Source organism: Amblyomma maculatum, chromosome 3, assembly GCF_055883805.1.
Source record: "Amblyomma maculatum isolate TAMU_Amacu chromosome 3, ASM5588380v1, whole genome shotgun sequence".
NCBI lineage: Eukaryota > Metazoa > Arthropoda > Arachnida > Ixodida > Ixodidae > Amblyomma > Amblyomma maculatum.
In genome coordinates this window covers 187563477-187588813 of record NC_139346.1, presented here as the reverse complement: position 1 = coordinate 187588813, position 25337 = coordinate 187563477, and the positions used below count along the sequence as shown (strand labels likewise).

The window sequence follows — 25337 nt, the reverse complement described above, 5'->3', positions numbered from 1 at the left end:
ACCATTGTTGGCTTAGCGTGCCAAAAATTACGAGCATGCCTTTTGCAAGTGGTGCATACCTGCCGGCCTTCCTCACTCGCTTTGGAGGCCTCTGATTTTTCACTAAACTTTGCTATTATGCGACCGGTGCTCTCTATCTCCCGTTAATTTGCCTCTGCCTGTGCAAGAATGGTTTTTGCAAAAGCAAATTAATGTTTTTTTTAGGTGAACAGATTTTTGAGATTGTCCAATTATTAGGACAATTTTCTGGGCCCTACCGAATGAACATTTGTTGGTGACTGTTCTCTGGTTTTAAATCTTTCTTTTTTTTTTTTTTATGCACTAAAAGAAACAACAACTGCATAGCTTTAGTTTTATGCCTGCTCCCAAAACATGTCTTGTTTTTAGTTATCTGAATGACTAGCATGGACTGGAACTGTTGGTATCCCAAGCAGGCAGCCTTGCTTCAGTGTCACTACAGTGTGTCTGTTGTTAGTAACACTATGTGTCATGCATGGTAAGTGCTCACAGGTAGGCAGCTGCTCGTGTGCGTTCGAAAATCGACTCGTTAGCTGCAGCAAAACTTTGCTGTGGCCCGCTGGCTTTTTCACATTTGCAGCAGTTTCGTCTCTGTGTCTGTTGGTTCTGTCTTCAAGCACATCCTCTCCTTGCCGATTCAGGACAAGTTGCTGTTGGAGCCCTACTCGCCATCACGGGACGTTGCCTATGTGGTGGTTGTGCCTGACAGTGAAGCGGTGCTTCCGGGTGTGCGAGCTTTCTTCCAAGACTTGAGCGCCACCTACCAGGCACTCAACTTAGGCCGCCACTGCCCGCTCTCCCGAGGAGGGCTGCGCGAGGGCCTTCTTCGGGTGTCCTGCACCTTGTCCCTGCCCTCTTCCACCGAGTCACAGCAGCCTCCCGATGATGACTGGCTCGGGCCACTCGCAGATGGACCCTTGGGGCCACGGCTGAGGCTCTTTGCTCGTGCTTGCAAGCTCCAGCTCGGTAAGGCCACAGTCTTGCAAGAATTTATCTGCACTTGCTGCTTCTTTGTACTCTCGGATCTTGATGGCTGTACACTTCAGTGAGCCACCTGTTGTGTAGGCTTGGTTTTAATTGTGGGAGCTGCATTTTGATGGTGGCAAAAAGCATAAAAGTAAGGGTGTGCGAATACCGAATGGTGCCTCTCGAATCGAATATTGAATCGAATGAAAAAAAAAATAATCCGAATACCGAATCAAATATCGAATGCTAACAAATTTATTCAAACCTGTGTTGAAATAAGTTCTGATGAAAAAAAAAAAAAAAAAAAAAAGCTGCTGCTGCAAGTGATCCGGCAAGAGTTTTTCTCGCCTGGGTGTGACAATGTTGCCAGCGGTAATAGTTTTTCACTTGAAACTTGTGCTGCTGATATAGCCAGGTATTTCATGGCCATTCTGCACAGACCAGGGAAGTTCTGCTTGCCTGTTTTCCTCCGGTATTCAAGAAGGTCTTCACCCCTGCTGCAAACTGGCGAAAGTGTCCTGGTTGTGTCTTTTCCCAGATGACATTGCACGTTTGTCTATATTGTCCCATATACTGGCACTGCGTTCCTTTTGTGCTGTAGATGTTGATGGCTCAGGACAGTCGCCGGCTGGTGGGGTTAACGAGTTCTGCTGCTCGCTCCGTGCAAGTTCAAGGAGTTTTGTTTCTTGGAAAGCTTCAGTACAGAAGATGTTTTTGAACCTTCAGTCACATACTGTTGCCATGATGTACTCTTTATTATTTTTTTTTTTTTCCATTGTGGCTAGAAAATCTTGCCTTCATTCTTTTTTGCTAGTTTTTTTGCAAACAGTGGCGTGTCGTGATGTGCTGCAGCACAGTCCTTCAGCACCATATGTGTTCTGTAAAGGAATGGTGTCGCCAGGCAAGGTTGCATACTTCTGCCCACTCACGTCTTTGGTTGCTGATGCAATTGGCTCAAGAGCCTTGACCAGTCCAGCCACTGTTTTCCATTCATGTGGTGTCAGGTTGGATACCACTGTCTCAGAGGAAGCAAGTTCAAGGCTGCCTCTTTATTTATTTATTTATTTATTTATTTATTTATTTATTTATTTATTTATTTACAGATACTGCTAATCCCATTCGGGATTGTTGCAGGTGGGCATATGTTAATACAGAGAAGTGTATATAGAGCATATAAGGAACACACAATGACATGATCATATTTACAAAGCAAATCAAGAATGTACATTCGGGATTGTTGCAGGTGGGCATATGTTAATACAGAGAAGTGTATATAGAGCATATAAGGAACACACAATGACATGATCATATGTACAAAGCAAAGCAAGATTTTTAAGAGGCTACTCTTAAAAATCTTTTTTTGTTGCTGCACCAAACTTAATCAAAATGCACATCCTTGACTAGTTTTTTGTGCTGATTTCAAAACTGTGATTGCTTTCAATATAGGTTAATTAGCTCTCAGGATACACTTAATTAGCACCCTATAATTACCACGAACAATGGTGGAGGAAGGGACATTATAAAGGGTCACAAATAGCACATGGTTAGATTCTAGAAAGAAAAAGGGATGCAGTGTTGGAAAGTTTTTTCCTTTTATCATTATAAGTGAATGACATTGAAACTCAAGGTACAAATTGTGCCTAACATGCAATCAAGAACTAGAGCATTTAAAAACATTTCTGAAACCTAATTAAAAATTCTGCTTCCAACATTGCATAGCCTACACAACTAGCTATGTGCTAAAAAAAGAATTATGGTTCTATCTGCCATAGATGTCGAGATATGCTAGTTTCGGATCTGCTGAGTGTCCAAAATTTTTATTTTGAGAAAAACAACAAAAACAAAGAAAGTGCTGTTTGTGGAAAAATACTTCAAATTTATTCACATACTGGCATTACCAGATGCTTAATACCCCCCCTGGGATATAGTCAGCCTGACTTGAGTCATTGAAATGGCGCTTTCTCAGTGTGCGCTTGCACAGTTTCCGCCTATTTGCGCTTCTGTTTAGATGCAGTTTTCTGCTGATCATCCTTCTCTTGCATCCGCTTGCTTGTCTGGGGGCTAGGCATTAAGCTGAGCTCTTGCAGTATACGAACAGCAGTCCTTGCACTACCAGCATTGAATTTCATCACGGCTTCAGCCACAGCAGTCTGAACGGCGGAGAGAGAAGCATGCCGTTCCTTTCGGGCAACTGCCCATATTATTGCATGCAAGCTCTCGTTTTGCGTCTCCCTCGTTGGCAGCGTTCAAGCAGCCTCCTGTCTGAAAGCCTTTCATATATAGGCAGTAAGGCATCGCAAACATAAGACGGCAGATTGTACCGGTGATGTGGCATAGCTTAGCCTCTGACCTCTGCCGCATTTTGCCGGCACCAAGAATCAGGGCCTGTTGGACATAGGCTGTGGTTGTAGGTACAGTCGTTCGATGTCACATGATGACAGGTGGCCATCACAGCTTTGTGTGTGGCCTCCACATCACCTATGTGCGATTTGAGCGCCAATGAATAATAGGAGTTCATTCTAGCGATCAAATCTTGCGTTAGTTTGCCTCTCCCACCAAGTGATTCTCCAGCAAGTCCCTTCTGCTTAGTGACCAGGTTGCGCAGCGCAGTGCCCATGCGTACTTGCACGTGATTTACGCAAAATATCTCACTGCCACAATTGCAAAGAAATTTTGTTAAGGGGGGACGAGGGTCTTAAAACTAACTTTTTTAGTTATGGCTAGAATCTCACGAAACTTTTCACACAGATGTGGTTTTCTCTCCTGATTTCAAAAATGTAATTATAATTGAGCTGGTGGTATTAGATCAAAAGTTATTTAACAAGGTCCAGAGCATAATTAGTGAATTTCTTACGCAGCTTTAATGAACTTTCTCATTGCATTTCGTTGCTTTTAATTACATAGATTGATAGCCAAAGTCTTCCCATACCCGATGACATCCTTCGTTTTCCTCAAAAAGGCATGTCATTCTCACATATTATGGTGAGAGTAAAAGGCTGCATTATTTGAAACGAACTCATTAAGCTAATCTCAAATTGACATTTATCCATTGCCTAAACTAAAAAACTAAAAATGTCATCGGGTACTTCATTTCTCTCTGAAGAAAATGGTACCAAAGTTATTTGTGTGAACTAAAAAGAAGTTATCAAAACCCTGCGTAAGACTGTAGAGATCGACCAAAAATATGAAACTGAGAAAACGGCATTTGAAGTTTGACCACATATTATAACTTGAACAATCAGTAGCCTCACTGTGATATTTCTCACCAAAAATGTCATGCTCTTCCCATTTCCAAAACTGTCTTTGGATTTTGAATATGTCAACTAAAACTGAAACTATCACCATTACCCATGGCCAAGGTAGTGTATGCCATTAGGAAATCAGCAAAATTTTTTGACATGCAATATTATTTTAATGGCAATTTGAAAAAATCTCGATAGAGTAATGTAAGTGTTGGATCACCCCCTGATCTTTTCAATATGACTGCAGTGATGCTAAATTTGTCATTGTCACTCGGCGACAATGTAGAGAAAAAGCACAGTAAGGCTGAGTGCAGTGTCCAGAAACAGCACTGAGAAAAACGTATTTGCATTTTGAGACAACCTTTAAACTTTTGCTACACTGCAGCTATGGTAATATAAATGGAATCGTTGTGAGGCTTTGTTCTTTATGAGGAAGGCTATATACTAGACATATAACAGTACCCTCCCCAAATACTGGTAAAAGCTTGCCACAAAGTCTAAATATACCGCCACTACCAGCGGAAGAAGCTTTATTTACAACTTCATATGCCTGTGGCAGTGCCCTTCAAGGCAAACAGATACTCAAAATTACAATAAAACGGTCTTGCAATATTAATAAAGCTGCACAAAGTTTAAGGCTAAAGCACAGCGGCATACTGGAATGACCTAATAAATTGGATAATGTTGCAGAATGAAACTTTGCTACTTTGCTGTACAGCGCATGCAGGGCCGAGTCCCTTGCTGGAGCTAAAGCTCGAACTTTCACACCCCTAGAGCGCAGCGACGCGATTACTTAGACAATCTGGAAAAAAAAAAAAAACCGTCCGCAGAAAATGAACGCGGGCAACGGCGCGATGTCAGGCCCGCCTGTCGTCTGAAGCGACGCGATAAAAAAGCAACGAAGTGGTAGCGTCGGTGAGGACCATGAGTATCAGCTGAACATTTAAATCTATCGATGCTATCTTTGATGCCTCTGAACCGCTCACAAACGATTATATGCCGCCGGACGTGCTGCAGCTAGGTCGAGAACACGCCGGCGACCCTGGCAGTGCGCCGCCGCACTCGTTCTTCGACGCGCACTCGCTAGGCGCTTCCGTTTTCAATACACTCCTGATATGACTACGTCTACCGAGCTACGTCTAAAGACCAGCACCGGCTGCGGGAACGACTGATAACGATCGCGAAAGCGCATCATAAACGAGCGAAGCAGCAGCCGCGACGAAGAACGTTAAAAACAAACAAACAAACAAAAATGGCAAGTCAGTCGCGCTGGCCAATGGGAAGCGCGAGACGAGGAGCTCGCTTCGCGAGCGCGCGCTCCAGCCAATCAGCGGACCGGAAACGGCTTTCGGAAAACCCGCGACGGTGGTCGTTCTGTTTGAGCGACGTCATTTGGAGATGCCGCAAAATGCGCACAAAGAAACAAGCTTCAAAACAAGTCCAAGATGGCGGCGGCCAGCCGGCTGCTTCACCCGCGGCGCGCGCGGGAAGTTCGAACAATTTTCACCCCTTTTTTGGCCATTTCGAGGCTCCCGTGGCATTTTAAGAGTTGATTTTACCGTATTTCCCGATCGAATTCAGTGTTGATATTTTGAAGGCTAGTGCTTAAAGGTACAGACATTCCGAAAATGCATTTTTCTCAAAATCAATTTTTCGCCCATTTTTGACCAGTTTAAGATCCGCGTCCCCCCTTAAATCGCACCTAATTCACAAATGATTTTGCGGGGGAAAGAGGTCAGCAAGCTGATAATAGGTCGACTTTGGTCACCGAGCTCGTTTAGCCCTTGTCAATTACTATAGAGCGATACTATTTGTCTAAGAGATAGCAAAATTACAATTGTAGCGCTTCAGAAGCCACAAGTTGCAATGAGCCGGTTTTGTATAGAGGTGCATAGTCCATCTGGTTAGATAGCTTTGTCATGCTCATTTGGCGCAGAATAGGCACTTGCTCCAAGTCTCCGTCGGTGCAGTCGGAGTGCACCAAAGCTGCCTAACACGTCAGCCATCAAGCACTGTCGGAGTGTAGCGGGCCTTGCTTTGACCTACATGATGTCGCTGTGCCGCGCTCGTGCACACAATACGTTGGGAGTATAAACACGCCTTTACTCGTGTCTGTGTTTGTTGTGCCTTAGGCGGCACCACTCTTGATCTTGCTATTGTGTTTTCTTCTGGCAGGCCCTCACCTTGCTACACAGAGCCTGGACAGGGGCATGCTAGAGGGTCCCCCAAACACAGCCCGGTGTGGTACTGAAGCAAGGGCACCTCTTGCTTCTCCACGACCTCCACCGACGCCCGAGGCAGCGCAGGAAGGAAATGCTACGCCACGGCCACATGATGTCACAGGTCGGTGGAGCATTCCCTCTGAACGTGACTTAAAGCTTAAGGGGGAGAAGGAAAGAGAAGAATTAGCCTGGGTTTACCAATCAAGACTTGTGAAAGCAATATAAACATAACTTAGCATTTTTTTTTTTTTTTTTTTGCTGCGGTTTAGCATTGCAAGACTGGCACAGAGTTTAGCAAAGTGTGCATTCCCCGAAACAAAAATTTGTTAGTTGCGAAAAAGGGAAAAGGCTCGTTGTCTGTGTTACTTCTTGGTGGACACGTACACTTACAATTGATGGCATACAATGCTATTCATGAGCCAAGTAAGGCTTTCGCCCTAAAGAAAAAAAAAAAAAAGTCTTGGGTCTGCTGTTGTAGTGCAGCCTTCGAAAACATCTTGCACATATAAGCAAACAGCACAAGGAGAAGTTGGCCTGTATTAGCTCATCTTGTACATCTCTTGCTGAAGCCCTGTGGCACTGGTGTCATGCCATTGAGCGCAAGGTCAAATTTGTCATCCTGACTTCAGCATTTGCATTGTGGTGAAGGTGAAGTGCAGAAAGTGGCACCGTATGCAAATCCAGCATGCACTAAAGGTTAGCAGGTAGTCATAATTTACCTGAATCTTTCTACTGTGATGCACCTCATCGCCTAGTCTAGCTTTGGCACCTAAAAATCCTGGAATAAAAGGCTCATCTTTTAAAGTGCGAGGGCTTTTTTGCATGAACTCTCTGGTGTCTTCAAAAGCTATATTTTACTATTTTGGTATTTTCACAACAAAGTGGAGCAGTGCTAATAGATTGTGCGCTTGCGTGCTTTTGATTGCAGAGAGCTCCCAGGAGGCAACGGCGACGTCGGGAGCTGCTGCTGCGACAGGTTCAGGAGCTGGAATCACATCAACAAACCCGAGCGGTTCGACCCCATCTTCGAACCAGTCCGTCTTGGGTGCTGCGCCAACCACCACAACCTCGGGGGGCAGCTCAAGCATGGTTGGCAGTTCCAGCACGTCGGGCTCCACAACAGGCACGTCATCAGGCAGCAGTGCCCCAGCGTCCGTGACTGAAGAAGGCGAGGACGAGCAGCAGCCTCCCGCCTTGGTTGTGTACTTGGTGGAGCCATTTACATTGGGTTGCTCTGACCCTGACGTTCTTCGGTTGGCCACACTGGGACTACATCGGTGCTTCTCCCAACTTCTTGAGTGTTTACCCGAACCTCTGCAGAGCAACACCCATGTGCAGGTGTGTGGCGCCTTGCTTTTAGAGTAAAAAAATTTGAAGATGTGGACTCGTCTTCTTACGTGCGGTAATGCGAAAGCACACAGGGGCATCTTGCTTTGGCTTTGGTTGGCTTACTATATGGATTCTCCATTGCATTGTCAGCTGTGACTTGGAGTAAGGCTGTGACTAATGTTGCAAGTCATTATGCATTGTCATTAAGGCGTTACAGCCAATTATTCATGAATGGATTTGGTATTGGCTTGTTACGTGGATTCTAGATTGAATTCTTGTCTGTGGCTTGGATTCAGGCTATGACTAATATGGCTAGTCATTACTGAGGCGTTATAGCCAAGTAATCATGACGGATTCAGTATTTTGTCATTTTTGGCTTGTTATATGGATTGTGTTGGATTGGTTTTGGATCTGTCTCTTGGTCAGGAATTTCGTGGACAGTAACTTTCTGCACATGCCACTGATGAGCCAAGAAAAGCTTTCGCCTTAAAATGCTTTCTAGCAATGATTCTGAGCATATAATGACTGTGTTAAACGAATCATTTGCTCCCTTCGCCCCTTCCTCTCCCAGTGGCATAGAAAAATTTCAGTAACGGATACAGAAAAGTTGGGACCTTGCAAAATAGGAGTGCCTATACATGTCGGAGGAGTGCCTATATGTGTAGTAATGAATAGGAGTGCCTATACACAATGCACCTCATAGTGAGCCAGCTGGTCTCTGTGCTCAGTGTTGATGAACATCTTTTTGTTCTAACAGATCTTGAGCCTGGATTCAATCCTGGGTGGTGGCGGCCATGCCTTGGAGGGTGTGCGGCGGCAAGAGCAGCTTCGAGCGCACGCCCTGTCCGTGTTCTATCAGTGCGCACGGCTCATCACGCACCAGTCGAATGTCAAATCCCTCACTGGATTTGGCCCAGCCGCTGCTCAAGACGAGTTTCTGAAGAGCAGGCCGGTGAGATGAGCAGCTATGCAAATGTAGTTTTGGACTATCGTAAAAACTTGCATATAGTATGAGGTGTAATTTCAGGATAGCAAAAACAAAGAAAAAAGTTTTCACTTGCGTATAATACTAGCGAAAAAATATAGTAGAAGTATTTATTAACACTACATTTCGCGTTTGCTCCTCTTCTCGCGCCGACGCTCTTGGTCTGAGAATTTCACGCACCGTGAGAAGGAGAGCACTTCATATTCGCCCCAGTGATCGCGGCAGTCACATAGTTCTCAGTTTTCTAAAACCAATGGGCCGCTTCCAGTTTGGACGCGGGACAGCAGCGCATGAGCTGCCAACTAAGCATGCACTGCGCTCGCGCCTTTTTCACCTCTAATGCACCCAGGAAGTGTTCTCGGATTCAGGGTTTCCGCGATCATCGTCTGATGTGTCGTTTACCTAGAGTCCCTTACTAAAGATATGTTTATCATACTTCTAAATGTGTTGCTATTCCGCATTTTTGAAGGGTGGTCAGAATGGCTAGAGGGGCCCATGAGAGACCTGTGCAACGTGCAGAGTTACCCTTTCGCTATCCCTACATCGTGCGTGGTGCGATCGACCTCCTTGCAGTCTTGTGTGCATTGTGGGCACCATGGTTGCGAGAATCGTGGAGTTAACATGGTGAAACCAAAACTATTGAAACAGCCGGGCAATGCCATCGCTAGATGGCGCCTCCTCTGGCTGGAAGCCTGATGCTGATAGCTCTGATTAATAATGAGACCGGAACTGTGAATTTAAGCTTAAATTTGTTCGAATCCGTATATAATAATCCGAAGCAGAAATTTGGCATGATAAAATTAGGAAGAAAACCTCGTATTATGTGCGGGTTTTTACGGTAATTTTTGGTGATAAGTGTGCTTATTCACTGGTTGCTTGTGCATGAAACAAGGCTTAAGGAGTAGAATTTCTGGTCATGTCACATTGTCATCGAATAGTGCCGGAAAAAAAAAAAAAGTTGAAAGTGATTTTAAATCTTGAAATCTGCAGGTGGTGTGCACAGAATTCAACAAACAAGAGGGAGAGGCTTAATACCAGTTATTATATTATATACGTAATCTTCGCTTCATGGCAAATTTGTGGCATTGGTTCCTGCAACCTAGCGCTGCCAAGCCAGAGTGACGTAATACATGCAAGAAGACGTGCATTTTGATGAAATTTGTGGAAAGCTTGCATTACAGTTCACTGCATCTAAGCGAGCAACTGTGCTGGTGATGAGCAGATACCTGAAATTTTCAATATTTTGTGACTAGCTAGCATTCACTGTTCAGTTCACACTCCACTTCACGTCACTCGTAGATAGAAGAAACAAGGGCATGCAAAGCAAAAAAAAGATGTTGTCAGTTTTCTGATTAAATGGCCAAACCTTGAGCAACCTGAAAATGCTGAGAAGTTAAACTGGTCACAAACACACTTGTCTCCCTCGTGCAGACCATTTACCATTTTATTCGTCCTCTCGAACTGAGAAAAAAAAAACATAACCCGTCAAGTGCCAAAGTTGGGCAGTGCTGAGTTTTGTTCGTGTCTCCCAACCCTGTTAGGGTGGCGTTGGTCCAATGAAGCTGTGGAGCCCGCCATTTGTCTTGGCACCTCAAAAGGACAAGCAGACAGAGTTGGGCGAGATGTTTGGGGACCGAAGGGAAAAGTGCGGCATCCTCTTCTGTGCGTATTGTTTGACGGAGGACCAGCGCTGGCTCCTGGCCAGTATCAGCAACGACAAGGGTGACCTGCTCGACAACTGCTCGATCAACATTGAAATCCCGAACCGGTGAGTGCATGGGCTGGATGTAGTGACCCTGCTCGTTAATGTGGAAGTGACATGTGTAGTTCAGGTTTCAAAGCTTGATAGATACAGCCTGTAACATTAACGTCTTACTATCATGAAGCTTGAAAAGATTTGCTTAAGAAGGGGAAGTGCGTTTTTGGAACTTTGTGTGGTTAAAGCTGACTTTCATGAAGCGCTTTATGCTGCAGATGAAACTGCTTGCTGCTGTAATTAGTCCAGAACCGGAAAAGTATTAAATAACCTAAATAAGTTCACGTTTTTTTTTCTTTGTTTGCTTTCTTTTCTTGCAATTTTGATTTGTCTTGTTTATCACATACTCTTATAGGGAATCTTTGTGCCAATAAGCTGGTACAGATTACGTCTTCTCTGCTTCTTGACTTGTGTTCTGTATACAATAAGTCTATAAGCTACATATAGCAGGAAGTCACAGTGCGTCTTCCTGTGTACGTCTTAGTGCTGTTTGTTGCCAGCACGCATGGTGCAAACCTTGTGCTTCCTCCCTTTCTCGGCAGGACGCGGAGAAAAAAGGTGTGCGTCCGTCGACTGGGCCTTCACAAGCTGCTTGAGTGGGTGCTGGGCGTTGCGGCGTGTGGTGCTCGTGCTGGTGGTGCAGTTGCCCAGCCGTGGCGACTTGTGGTGGGCCGACTGGGCCGTGTGGGCCACGGTGAACTCCGCGAGTGGGCCGGCCTTCTTGGTCGGAGAAGTCTGCTGCGCTACTCACGCCGTCTGCGTGAGCTGTGCCACCAGTGTGCTGCCTCGTCGTCATCCTCTTCCACGTCTGTGGGTGGTGGTGGTGGGGGCGGTGTGGTTGGGGGTCCGTGCGTGCTGTCGGCGTGCTTGGTGTCACTGGAACCGGACGGTGCATTGCGCCTCTTCCACGACCAGTACACACCGGATGAGCGGTCCAACTCTTCGTGCCACACATGTGACCTCAGCACTCCCCAGGATGCAACTGCCACACACATCCTCGTCTTCCCCACATCTGCAACCACACAGGTGGGTGTCTGCCGCAGACTTTGAGCCAGGTTCACTCGTGCTGTTTGCGGCATTGTGCCACGGTACAAAGTAAAACAGGGTAAACTGCTGCCAAGGCTCAAATTGCAAAACTGTGAAGTACTGAATTGTCGCATCTATTTGATTATTATGTACAGCTGCTCCTTGGTCTATTGCATTCGGAGTGGATCGCAAAGCGGCAGCATTATTTATTGATTCAATTCTTTCGGACTGCAATAATTTTGGACTTGTGTGATATTTCCGGAACCATGCAAGGGCCTTGCCGCAGACCAGGCCACAAGCTGTAGCTAGGAATCAGTTCTGTTTATCCCCTGCATGGGAGCGCCTATAAAAATAGAAATCAAGTTTCTTGCCTCCCTTGCGATCACGTCGCGAAACCAAAACCGTGATAGGGCGGCGGCGTTGCGGCAGACCGGGCGACACGCTGCAGCTAGAAATCACTTCTGTTTATCTTCGCAAGAAGGCAGCGCAATAAATTTCAAGCGCTTCTAAGGCCTAGGAGGTGGCAGCACCTCCCAGTGAGCATTCATCGCCATTAAGGCACGAAATTTCAAATGGAGGATTGAAACCGTACCGGTACGGCAAAAACCTTGTGGGATGGAAAACCGCCGTCATACATTTAGGGCTAGAACCCTCAAAGGGTTAACCACGGTCGAGTTGCGGAGGAGCTTGAATTATCGAAGTTTTACTGCATGAAAAATGGCAGTAGATAATCTTTTCGGCAACTTAGAAGCAGGAATGAACTGCAGCCAAGCTAGCGGCATGCTTCTTGCAGTAACATGCCACTCGAAGGCATTATGCTGGTAGTGCACTGTTCGTTAGGCGTCGCTAGGCCTAGCCTGCTTCACGTTGGAACCGCAATTATATACTGCTTTGGAACTAGCTACAGCCTACAATAATAGGTCTAATCCTGTTACGTGTACACTATGGATAGAATAGTCTGTCGTTAAAATGAAAGTGAAGTTGGTCTCCGTGGTGACGTGAGCAAAGCACCCTAAACGAGGGCCGCCGTAGGTTTTGGTCAGTTAGGTTGGCTTCATTGCATGACACGCTGTAGGCCAATCTTTCAAAGTAGGTGGGATATGAAAAATTGTCCAAACAGTTCAGCAGTTCGACTTTGCAGAGAAAAGCTTGCTTGAAAAAGCTGCGAATTTCGCTATTTCACATTATGCCCACAACTAATAAACAAACATTGGCTTGTATTTGAGTCAGAGCCGTGCTATCATCTTCGTAAACCTCGCATTGTGGGTTCCATGCCACATACAAATTCCACATTAGTGCGCCACAATGGACGCACCTGAATGCTTGAAGAAAAGCAATAGCTTGTTTTTCCAAAGACTGTCGTGATTATAACCATAGAGGCAAGAAAGCTAAGCAGACTCAGCGAATTTCACACCTGAGTGGCAATTCACTTTTACGTGTAAGCAGAAGTATAGATTCATATTGTCACATGATGGTGACAATGCCATAGGCAACAAACCAGAAGAAAGAAAGTGATAAAGGTGCTCCCAGCAGCATTCAGCCTAAACAAGCAAACAGAATCTCAAACATCTGGCAGTCGAGATACAGTCGAACCCGGTTATATCGAACCCGGATATATCGAATTTTGGTTATATCGAACTCGCTAAATATCCCCTTGAAAATCCCATGTAAAAGTATAGGAAAGCCACGTCATATATCGAACTCAATTTCACCGGTCGTTCGATATATCGAACTCCGCACCACGCACTGGAAAGTGTGCCTTCCCCAAAGACGATCGCATCACCCTTGGCCGTTTGCCGCGTGACGTTTTCAAGCCACTCGCGGAAGGAATGAGAGGGGATAGTTCGGCGACGGCTGGTCTGGGCAGCGCCGCGGCCATTCCCCAAAGGCGCGCGCATCTGCAGTTGTCATTTCTCGTGCGCCAGCACATGACGTTTGCAAGCCATGTGCGTGGGTGTGCCCATTCTTTTGCCGAGCTATCTCTCTCCTTCAGCACGCGCAACGCATGCGCGAAGCCAGCGAAGCCCATTTTCAGACAGACGTCGGACGCTTTCTCCAGCGTGTGTTGTGAACCCTCTGCGTGCGGCGGCGCGGCGGCGGACGTGGCTATGGCGCCTGCGGATGTTAAAAAAGCTCTCTCTCTCTGTTTTCTTTTTTTTTTTTTTCGAGAGTCATCCTTTCTTATCGTTGTGCTGTACGCGCGGCGTAGCGTAAAATATGGCGGCTGCGGATGTTAAGAAGCGGTAGTTTTTTTTTTTTTTTTTTTTTTTTGCGGGGATGTTTATTTTATTTATTTTTTTATCGTTTATCCTTGCATGCATGAATCAGCGAAAGCACGCGGTCAGCTGCTGCGATCATGACGCCCGCCTCAAGTGCGGCGTGATAAATTGAACTAGGCTTGTGCAATCAAGCCATCACAGGCACTCTGCCAAGTTTGCTCCCCGCCACCGCAGGAGCTATCAAAAGATAAACGCGCCCTGACGTTATCGCTGCGCAGCATCTTAGCACGCTGCCAATGAGCTGTGGATGAGACGACTGAAACGGAGTGACGCGCGCCATCGACATGCAAGCGAAAATGCTCGGGATTTCTGCCGCCGCGGCGACACAGAAACCCTGTTTTGAGCTGCCGTGGTGGCTCGAGGGCGAGAGGGACGCAGTTCCAGCAAATTTGAAAATTTTCGCTCCGTCGCTGCCGCTCGTCGCTGAGATCGCTCAGTCGCTTGCATGTGAGCGAGCTGGCCTTGACGCATTTTTTTTTTTTCAAATTCTCGGGTGCAAAAGTGGAGGATGGGTTCATTATGCAAGTGGGTTGATTACGCTACAAATACGGTATCATTTTTTCGCATCGTAAGTGCCGTCACAAGCCGATTTTTCTATATCAAACTATTTCGCGATCCCCTTCGAGTTCGGTATATCCGTGTTCGACTGTATTGGTTTGTGGATTCCCATGCTGTAGGAGAGGGGTAGAGAGAAGTGTAAGACACAATGGTATGATGACAGACTCTGCTTTTGAGCAGCAGGCTTCGTGGTGCGTGTTGCCATCTGTAGCAAGTGCTTTCTTCGAGCACATTGGGGTTTTTTAAAGGAAGTGGCATTACTGATGCAACAGCTTTATGTTCTTGCCTGCTTTTTAGGTGCTTCGGAAGTGCACTTGACTGCTCTGTCTCATTCCACTCTTAAGCTGTCAGATTAGGCGCTACTGTCTCATGTGGGAGACTTTTCAGCCGGGGAGAAAGTGAAAGTGCGTCGTGCTCTTTGTGTCAGCCACTTTTCACATATACTGGGTGAGTTCTGTGACAGTTCTATAGTCCTGTTGTTCCTGGTACTTGAGCTGCTACGTAATACAGTCAGTTGGCTGTGAGTAATTTGAACTCGTAGAAAGTTGGTTTGAATTGAGAGAGTCTGGTTAAAGCGAGACTTCATGGAGATTATCGTGCTGCATTTGAACTCCTTTGATCTGAGTGTATTGGACCTCGACAAATATTTTACTTCTTCAGACTTTTTAGTTACTTTCAAAGAAATCGAAATGGGAAAACCAAGTCCAAAAGATGTCATTGAATGCAACAGTTTGGAGCTACCATCACTGGAATACAGTAAAATCTTGTTGGTATGTTTTTTTAATGCAGAAAGAAAGCTTACTGTCCGGGAAAATGTATGATCCGAACGACCTGATTTTGAAAAATTTTAACTGTTGAATGAGGTACAAAGGCATTTAGAATTGAGGCTTTCACTGCATAAAAGTTTAGGTTAGCATTTATAGACATTCAGTACACACAGCTCCTTTCATTAGGTCTCACAGAATTTTGTCCGTATTTGCATTGACTTAAGCAGAGGAGAGTTAGTAGTAAATCTGGTTCGTAGAATACGGTAATGATGAGCCAGGATCATTTCCTTGGTTACTTCTGGGTGCTTTGCCCCTTTACACCAGTGAATGTGGAGAAGCCATTGCGATGGCTTACAATCGCCATGTTTTTGCTCATGCTGCGTCTCCCAGACCTGGCCCACTCTTATGCAGGTGAACATTTGTAGTTATCAAATGGTTCGTCCTTATGCCCCTAAGGCACCTTGAGAAGCCACTGTGTTTCTCCTCAAAAGTCATATTTCCCCGGGACCGGGCTCATATCATGGCTCGTTGGCTTTCTTTGATGCTTTGCACCTAGCCACTGCATGAAGGCTACTGTGGCAGGCGAGTGTATGAGCGCTCGTTAGCACATGTTCAATTGATTGCAAAATGTAAAATATGACCACAATTTGTTGAAAATAGTAACCAGGAAAATCATGTTATCTGGGAGAAAGTAGTGAAACTCTGTGGAAGATGTTTTACTGCCTGCCATTTTAAGCATATGAAATAGGGGATCGTATGAACCGGGAGCGTATCAACAAGGTTCTACTAGTATATACAAAACTGTGGCCAACATAAAATTATCAAATAACTGTTTCTTTGCGATGGGAGCTTGTGTGGGCTTATGCTTTTATCCATGTTTGTAAGAAAAGTTTGTATTCCTGCTTCTGAAGTGGAAACATCAAAATCTTAAGCTTATTATCCCATTCCACTTATATTGCATTCTGTGGTGTCAGGAGAAACCGAAGGCATGCATTTGAGTAATTTTCTCGCAACATAATTCCTCGAAGCTGTTGACAAAAAGTTTAAAGTCAGATAACGTACATAAATGCACATGGACTTGCACTCACGTTAAAGTGAGTGGCATAGTATTTGGATTCTGTGTGCAAAAGAAAATGGAAGATCTCTTCATAACAACCTTTTTAATAGAAACATACTTCTTCATTCCCAGCTTCTCGGTATGTCAGCATGGGTAGTGGGCAGACAGTGAATTTAGACCATTCACTGGTAGCTTTAAGTACTCTAGGAAACAAGTTTGTCAAGTTTTTTGTTGTGAAAGCAACACTACGCCAGCCGCTTCGCCTCTTCAGTGTGGTCGCACCTCCGCCGTGGTGCTGACTCCACGAATGACCGTGAGCCAAGAAGAAGCCGGGTAGTTGCCACCCTGGTAGAGACGAACTACAACAGCGAGTTGCCCGCACTGAAAGTTTTCACTCCTCATCCAATTCAGCAACGTTGAACCCTTCTAATTTTTTTGTATTGTATTTCATTCATTGTCATGTTTAAAAAGACAGGTCAGTTATGTAATCTCATTACTGTTGCATCCAGAGAAAATTAAGGGAGGCCGAAAACTTTCTTCGAAAGGAATATTGCTCTGACATGCGTTTAAATCTGCTGTAGAGGCATGCAGGTAAGGAGGCATCATCATTTTACTCAAAAAATTTTGGGAGCACTTGAGCTCTGCCATCAAGGGTATGACACAACGATGTTAAGGGCTAGTGCCTGCGGCTACCCTTGCAGATCCTCATTCATGTTCACGCGCTTTGCTAAACTTTGATGTGCGCCTTTATTATCTCGCCACAAGCATTGTCATAAGTGGCAACCATATGCTAAAGACCACCTGACGTAAATGTAAATATACCCGGTAAATGTAAATGTGAATATAATGTAGCCATACCATCGACCTGGGATCCAAGGGTCCTGGAGGGTTCGATTCCTGTCCTCCCATCTCAAAGGAACTACCTGAATTAGCAGCTGGTGCTAGTGGGCCACATTATTCGGTCTGATGACATCATGTCACCTGCCAACCTACAGTTCCCGGTCATGTCACTTGCCAACTACCACCTGCCAGAGGCATGTTCTGGTTTTTTTACTTTTTATCAACAACACTTACGGCGGGCTTTGTGGAAAACAGGGCCTTTAAAGCTGTCGAGTTTGTAGGTAGATTTTTTGTGCAGGTCATTTATATGTGTGCCTCCCTTGCTACTTTTTCCAGTCATCGCAGGCCACCTTTCAGCAGGACCACATGGATCCACTGTCGACTACACTGGGCGATGACGACGAAATCTTCAAGTCCCTCACTGAAGATATAGCTGTTGGCAATGACTTCAACGACATTCTCAATTGGACAGACAGTCCTGAGGCTCCTTGCTCCCCAACGCGGAGGTCCTCGCCACCTGGCTCCCCAGGTGGTGGCATCTTGGGCGGCGGCCCAAGTGGGCGACAGTCTCCTTTCCAGCACGGCAGCGCACTCAGGGTGAGAAAGAGGGCTGCCTGCATTACCTGCTCCACTGTCACAAGAGTTGCTGCACGACCGAGTTACAGCGCTTATCTGAGATTTGGAAAACATGAAACGAGATCATTTTGTGTAGTTAAGTGTGTTCGTGCATGCCTTCAGTAGGTTCCAGTAATTAGTACTGTTTGGCTGCCAGAGATTAGTTGCAGTTGGATGTAATTCTATATATATTCATAATTATAAAGCAAGTTGGGACTTTTAAAGTCTCTGCGGAAGTGCAAATATAATAATAACTTGATCATTACAAAAGTGATTAGTAGTCTTTGGACTTTTCCTCGATTTAGAGCACAGGGGCTGAAATTCATGTTTGAGGCCTGGCCCTATGGCATTAGTGGTTTGTGTCTGTGGAGATCCTTAGAGATCTCCAGCCTGCAGTTGAGTGTGTGCGAAGGCTGCGCTAATAGTCAGCAGCATGATCTTGTTCTCCTCCTGTTTCTGCGTGTGTGTGTGGTCACAGGGCCCTGGAAGTGGTGGTGGGGAGCCTCAGGAAGAACCGATGCAACTGCTGCAGCAACCACTGGCCTTAGGCTACTATGTGTCCACAGCACCCACAGGCCCCCTGCCCCGGTGGTTTTGGGCTACCTGCCCCCACCTCAGGGACTCCTGCCCCGTCTTCCTCAAGGTGCGAATACCAGCTGCAATTGGGAGAGCGTACTGTGATCCGGCGTTTGTTTCTTGCCACTTCATTGATTTTCTGCATCAAATTAATTTTTCATCATGAGCAAGGCTATTTAGAGGCACCCAAAAATGGCGATTGCTCTGTATAAGTAAGTGTTTTCACAGCCTAAGTGATATGTGTGGACCTTTGAAGTTTTTTATGTGGACATTGACTTTCTCCAAACCAGTCTCGGTAAAAAAGAGTATAGATGGGCCGGGCATGTAATTTGAAGGCAAGATAACCGTTAGTTAGCAGACTGGGTTCCAAGAGAAGGCAAATTTGTGGGGGCAACATGGCCACTGCAAGCACAGCGCTAAATGGATTGAAAAATGAGAGAGGCCTTCGTCGTGCAGTGGGTGTCGTCAGGCTGATGATGATGATAAAAGTCATCAGGTTGTGTGCAGGCATTGTCAAATGCAATCAGCAAGTTGGTGACACCTCACCTTACTTCGAGAATATGCTGGAGTAGCAAATGTTAGTTGAAGTTGTTTTCTTATCATGCTGGCGAACTTCGTAGCAAATAAAATTTGCAGATTTAAATTATCCACCACAAGGTCATTGAATAAAATCGACCCACAAACTCTATGTTATCAAGGTTCTTTGACCCTTTATTTAGTTTATGCAGAGAAATCAATTGAAAGTGGTGGGGAAAAGTAACATCTTTACAAGAAAACATCATTACACGAAAACAGCATAACATCATTACAAGAAAAAGTGCAGGAATGAAATGAGCAAGAGAAAAAAAAAGGGGCAAGCAGCCAACTAACACAGTATCACCAGTCAAAGGGAGTCGCAAAGAGTCTAGAATAAACAAACCGATAAAGAGTTAGCACAAGGCCAGGAACTTCGCTGTATAAAAGTTGCAGTCTGCTGTGAACAGTCCACCTTAAACATGTTTTCGTGGAAACTTTTTACAACAGTAGGATTATGGTGGTTAATTTATTTTAAACATAGGACAAATATCATTGCAGGATTGAATGAAAAAAAAAATGCACTTGCAAGGCATCATAGCATGAGAAAATCAGCTCTTTAGTAGCTAAATATTGTACTATGAGGATTTGAGAAAACTTTGTGCTTCGAATTGTTTTTTGTGTGAGGTTGCAAATTTGGTGTTCGCACGAGGTAAATAAAGGTCATCAAATGGATAACTATTGCCTGGGTGGTGATACATAAGGAGTTTTCTGTGAATATATGTCCCACATACGTTCACACCATGCAAGAGAACTTTGCCATCATTGCGTTCTTATTGTTGTCACCCAGGTTTTAAACATGTTGCGTAGGCTTGCATCTTGCAGCCTTTCAGTACATGGTGTGTGTTCCTGTTTGTCTTCTTCTTGGCAGAGTGCCCTGCTACTGCACTGCCCCACCGTGCACCAGAACCATGACGACATTCTTCATGGGAACACACACATGCGAAACTACCACCCTCTCGACTCAAACCTGACCACAGATGTGCTACGGTGAGCAGAGCACCCTCGTGCATGCCTTCACAATTAAACCAGTGTACAGACGAATTTTAGATGATGGCACTTACTTTGAACGGTTTGGCACCTCAGAATACGTGATTCATGAAACTTCCTTACTTGTTGTCAGTGCTTACTTCCGTTTTCTACTGTACAGCATTAATGGGGGAGGCTACACTTGAGCATCAACTTTTTTATTCCTTGAGATATTTGAATGGAATTTTCAGGTTGGGCTCATAGTGCAAACATTTGAAGAACTACCAAGTTTCATGAAGCGGGCCTCATTGGTTCTCAAGTTACGAGGAGCATATCAAGATGGATTATATAGGTCCCTTAGGACAGGTGTGGAGAATTTGCAAAATGTGCTGGCACTGTGAACCTTGTTATGGTCATTCCAGGATAGCTACCCCAGGGCAAGATAATGCCCTTTTTTTCCAAATTTCCTTGCTGAAAACATTCAGCACAGCCCCAAAATCAGTGTTATTAATCACACCTGCATTAACCAAATTATAATTGTTTGTCATTAATTCCAAGCACAATGCCTTGAAAAAATGAAATATGAAATTGTCTTGCCCTCCGAAATTTATTGAGGTATGGAACAAAAGAAAAACCTCATGAAAACCTGATAAGCGGTTCTCGAGATGCAGCTGTCCTAAGCAGCCACACTAGGCAAAAAAAAAGTGATTCTGAGAAAACTGCCCTAGAAGGTTGAGAGAACGCTACTTTTTTGTTTGTCGAGATATCTCAATGAAATATTTAGAGTAGGCTTGTAGCACGGACATAGTTCCATAGAGCTGGGCACGCTGGTTCTCAAGTTACAGGAGTATGTCACATGGGTCCAGGCCTAGAGAATTTGCAGAATATGTTGGCATTGTGAAATCCATTGTAATTTCTGGATAGGTATCACAGGGCAAGACAAGGCCCTTTTTTTAAATTTCGTTGTTTTCTATGTTCCACGGTAACAGATGCTAGGACGCTGCATGCGTTGATGCAGTCGTTGGCGGTGCGCTTCGCCATATGGACGGCCTTCACTTACATGCACTGCGTGTTGCATCTCAAGGCATAGCAAGCGACCATGCAACGTTTGACACATTGCATGAAACCGTTCTGAGGGCACAACAAAAGGTCGTAAAGACGGCGATCGCAAAAATGGTGCAAACAAAGGAAACGAACGCGCGAAGTACAAGGACTGCCAACAATGAGAGCAAACAGCCAGAGCAGACGACGCGCAGGGGAAGTCTGCGGATACTATCGTGTCAGCGGGTGCAGCAGCCAAAAGCAGTCACTCGATCCCTCACATTCTCGCGGAGCGAGTGCTTTGCACAACCGCAGCCTTGAATTCGAGTTCGGGAACCTCGAAAGGAACCATCGCCGAGGGTGACAAAAGGAAGCGCAAGAATTCACAAACAAAACAAAACCAAGATGGCAGCGCTCGGTTCGCCAGAAGAGGAATGGCGCTCGTGCGCGTGAAGTTTGGGAATTTTTGGCTTGTTATGTAATTAATTTCCAGTATTTCTACGACAAGTTCGGCATTGATAATTACAGAAAGGGTAGGTTATAAGACATACTACCGGAATATATAATCTTCCAGAAATCTACTGTTTCGCAATTTTTTGATTTTCAAAGGTCGTGTCCCCCCTTAAAGGTGCAGTTCTCCACACAAGCCAGCATTATTGACATTGCAAGTGAAAAACACGAGCAGGTGTCAGGCAGGGGGACGTTGGCAGGTCTCATGGCCGAGCATTGATTTATTGGTGCCTTTTGGGATGTCACGAGACCACAGGACGTGGCCAAGTGAGCTGTCCCACAACTTCCTTGAGCTGGGAGTTGAACCCTAAGAGATCCTTGGATTTCAAGTCAGACAATGCACTACTCCTAGACCACACACACACACACACACACACTTGTACAGGTTGGTTAAAGCGAGACTGTTCTATGTCAGGTGGTCTTTCACACGGTGTGTCAGTTTATAACTGTATGTGAGTGAGTGTGTGAAATGAGAGAGGTACAGATTGAAAGATTAGTGCATCTACGCAAACAGGCACCCGAAAGGAGAGCCAGAAGCAGGGGCCATTAACGCTTGAATCAATTCGATAAAAGCCCAGATTTCTGTTCTGTACCATTTTTTGTTGTTGTAACGTGGACTCTTGGCTTGCTTTTCTTCTTTCCCCCTAGAAGCAGCGATAATTCGTAATCTTCTATACCATTCAATCCGTGCTTATAGTAGCTGTCAGTGAACAGTGCAGTATCATTTCCTGATTGCCCGTTGTGATAGGGCCTGAAGTTTAAAACTACTGACACTCCTGCTACAGTTGCTTAAAGAAAAAAAAAAATTAAACTTATTAAATGTTTGGTGTTCTAGATTTAAAGAATATGTGACTGCCTTGTCTTCTCTGCTCAGGCTTGAGTGTGTTGCATGGTTCGTCTATGTTGCTGATGCAATGACCTTTGACCCTGGTTTCAGGTATGTACTGGAAGGCTACAATATGTTGTCATGGCTGTCGCTGGACCCGCACAGTCATGACAGGCAGTCGTGCTTGCCTCTGCACATCCAAAACCTGATGAAGCTCTACCATGCTGTGGAGGCACTACTCTGAAGAGAGGTGGTGCTCTATCTCTCATCTAAGGCTGTGCAAAAGTGCCCTGGTGCAAGGGAGTGAGGGTTGTGTGTTGGGGCAGCTCTGGAAAAGCAGGAAGACACACGGCCGGTGCAAGGAGGGAAGGCGTTTCCCTTTGTTTCTTCTCTCCCCATCTTGTGAGCGCTGCCATCGCATGTTGTTTGTTGTTGTTATATACCATATCGATGCTGTCATCCTCCCATTTCTCAACCTGTACCTGTACCTGTGCTACATTTCTCTCTCTCTCTCTCCAGTGGCTCCTTTCGCTGTGCAAACCCGTTTCTTGAGTCTTGTGTCAGCGCACACTGCCCCTGTTGCATTTCGCGATGTTATTTTCCGATTAAAAGCAGCGAAGAGGGTAGCAAGTCTTGTTGGCAAAACCAAAAATGTAATACGAGATTAGGCTTTTGCTTATTTTATGGGGCCAAGACTTGGGCGGGGGGGTCATCTGCCTCTTTTCTTGTAACTTTTCACAAGGGGTGCTTTTCTCAGAGTCACTCTGTATTCTTTCACGAGCATGGTTTGGTTTGAACAGCAATATATCTGGTTGTGGTTTCGGGCAATGCTGGGCAGCCATGTGTCACACAGAAAGAAGCTCCCTGTAGGTGCACAGGGCAGTATAATGTACTTGGCACAGCATACACCAGGTCTCTTGTCATGATCCACAGTCATTTAAATCTATGTCACTGAAGAGTTCTTATGGTAATGCATTGGGAAAATGTGCACCTTTTACCTCCAGACAACTTTTGCCAAGCCAAAGACGCAATGTGACCTGGCTGCTATTCAGAAGGCTACCGATGTGTGTTTTTGGGAGGGGCCGTAGTCATCGAAGCAATACCTGTTGCCCTTTGTGTGAGGCACATCAGTGCTTGTGGAATGGTTCTGTTGCTACTCTCAGGGAAAAGTGAGTCAGCGGCAGCTGCTTTCATTGCTAATGAAACATCATCTGCGATGTATGTGTTCATTTCCAGAATTCTCTCGCATAGCGGTTATCATCGCGTGCACCATGCACTTCTTCCGCATTCAGTGGCATTCTTGTTTCACTCTGCAATCTCCCCTCCACCTACCTGCATAGGCTGCCAGTTACAGTGTTTCTGTCCTTCTATGCTCTTTTATGAGTTTCATAGAGGATGCAGCATCTCTTGTACAAATGTAAAAAAGAAAAGAAAAAGCAGTTTTCGGCTTCCTTTCCGGACCTTATTGCAGGAAGGAGGAAGTTAAAAAAAAAAATGTTCTTGTTTTGCTCATTTCTGAGGCTGCCTTCTCAAAACATCAGCTATGTTGTTAATATATGCACATAATATATGTACACTACCAAAAGCACTTAGGTAAGCAGCATGGGGTAATATGCTTGCTTGCTATGGCTGGCAGGGGATGGGTGAGATAGGTGTTTTGCCTGAGCTTTTCCCTTTTTTTTTTTTTTAATTTTTTCGTCTCTCACGCACATCGGGAACAGGTTTTGGGGTGTACTGCATAACATCAGCTGCTAAGCTGTCATGGCGACTTGGCTGCTAGCTGTAAAAATGTGTTGTCATTTCTCATGAAACATAACTCTTTGTGAGTCTTAAGACCTTTGTGTTGTGATGCATATGGCGAATTCTTAGGTTGAACAAGAGGGCAACATGCCTCGCATTGACTGACAAACAAGAAAAAAAGAAAATATTGCAGTGACGTGAACATATCAGCATGGGAACCACAGAAAATCAAAAAAGGGGAATGTGAGACTGTTTTTTGTTTTTTTACCAGCTAAAAAGGTGAGAAATGAAATAATTTGTGCCACTGAGCTCGAGGCGACAGACACATTGTGCAACCATTGAGCTATAAATATGTTGATTATAAAACAATGCTCGCCTTGTGATTAATGTTTACAAGAGCTAACAGATGAGATGGACGTGTGTGAAAACATCAGCCATGTTGTACATACGAATTCTTCCCTTCCTTTCTGTGCTCCCCTTCCCATCAGTTCAGCTGTGTATTATTACTGTGTATGTGTAAACTATTTAAAGAAGAAAAGGGGACAGGAAGTCGGTGGTCTTTTTTGTTGTGCCTTTACCATGGTTATTTCTTTTTTTTTTTTTCTGCAAATCTATTTATTGTGCCTGTAAATAATGCAGCATTTCGGTCAAGAACGTGTTTTTTTTTTTGCTCCCTTTTTTTTGTATCTAAATGGTTCAAAGAGCAATGTGTCTACTTAGCCTTGTTACATATTATACATATTATAAATATATATATATATATATATTATGTATACATATATAAATACATACAAAATACGAGGTATACATGACGACCTATGTGGGCGATAGGAGACATCTATGTAAAAAGAAAAAAAAAAAGAGGCTTCATGCACACCAAGTCAGCCGCAGTGAACGCTAAGCTGCTCTTGCGGAACCTGTAAATAGAAAGCACTACGGCAGGTGTGCGTGTGTATGGGCCAGCGGTGTTGTGTATAAAAAGAAAAGTGTACAGCCTTAGCTCATTTTAGATCCTTTTTACATGGCCCAACTGTGCAGTGCAGCGTCTTGAATTGTACACTTTTATGAAGAATGTTGATTAAAACCTTGTAACTAAGAGAGCTTTCAGTCTCTGCCATTGTTTGTTTCTATTGCTTCTTTAAACATCTCTTTCCATTACCATTAGTTTTGTGGTTACACCGTCTGGATTATGTGTAAGGCAATAACGGCAGCCTGGGCAAAGGATGCAATTAAAGGCAATATGCCACTTTTAATTTATTCCTACTAGTCTTGAAGACGTACGCCTGGTTTTGCAGCATTTGTCTGCAGTTCACTGCCGTTAAACTCGAGTACATACAGTCTAGCTCGGTTATAACGAAGTCGGCGGGAATGGGAAATGGCTTCACTATATCCGCTGTTTTGTTATATCTGGATGGACTCTGGAAAAAAAAAAAGTTACCCGC

The 25337-nt window shown here is 44.8% G+C and overlaps 1 protein-coding gene across 3 annotated transcripts in view; it reads left to right on the top strand.

Moving 5' to 3' along the window:
* Positions 1-24995, top strand: part of skd (mediator complex subunit skuld) — a 105916-nt gene extending 80921 nt beyond the window's left edge. For all 3 annotated transcript variants that reach the window (XM_084598975.1, XM_084598974.1, XM_084598973.1), the window contains exons 21-30: positions 660-984; positions 6402-6569; positions 7377-7786; positions 8535-8729; positions 10304-10530; positions 11061-11544; positions 17382-17642; positions 18139-18303; positions 19681-19799; positions 22267-24995. In XM_084598975.1, the coding sequence (XP_084455101.1) occupies positions 660-984; positions 6402-6569; positions 7377-7786; positions 8535-8729; positions 10304-10530; positions 11061-11544; positions 17382-17642; positions 18139-18303; positions 19681-19799; positions 22267-22399 (2487 nt within the window). In that variant the 3' untranslated portion in view covers positions 22400-24995. The remainder of the gene's footprint in view (positions 1-659; positions 985-6401; positions 6570-7376; positions 7787-8534; positions 8730-10303; positions 10531-11060; positions 11545-17381; positions 17643-18138; positions 18304-19680; positions 19800-22266) is intronic.
* Positions 24996-25337: the final 342 nt, after the last annotated feature.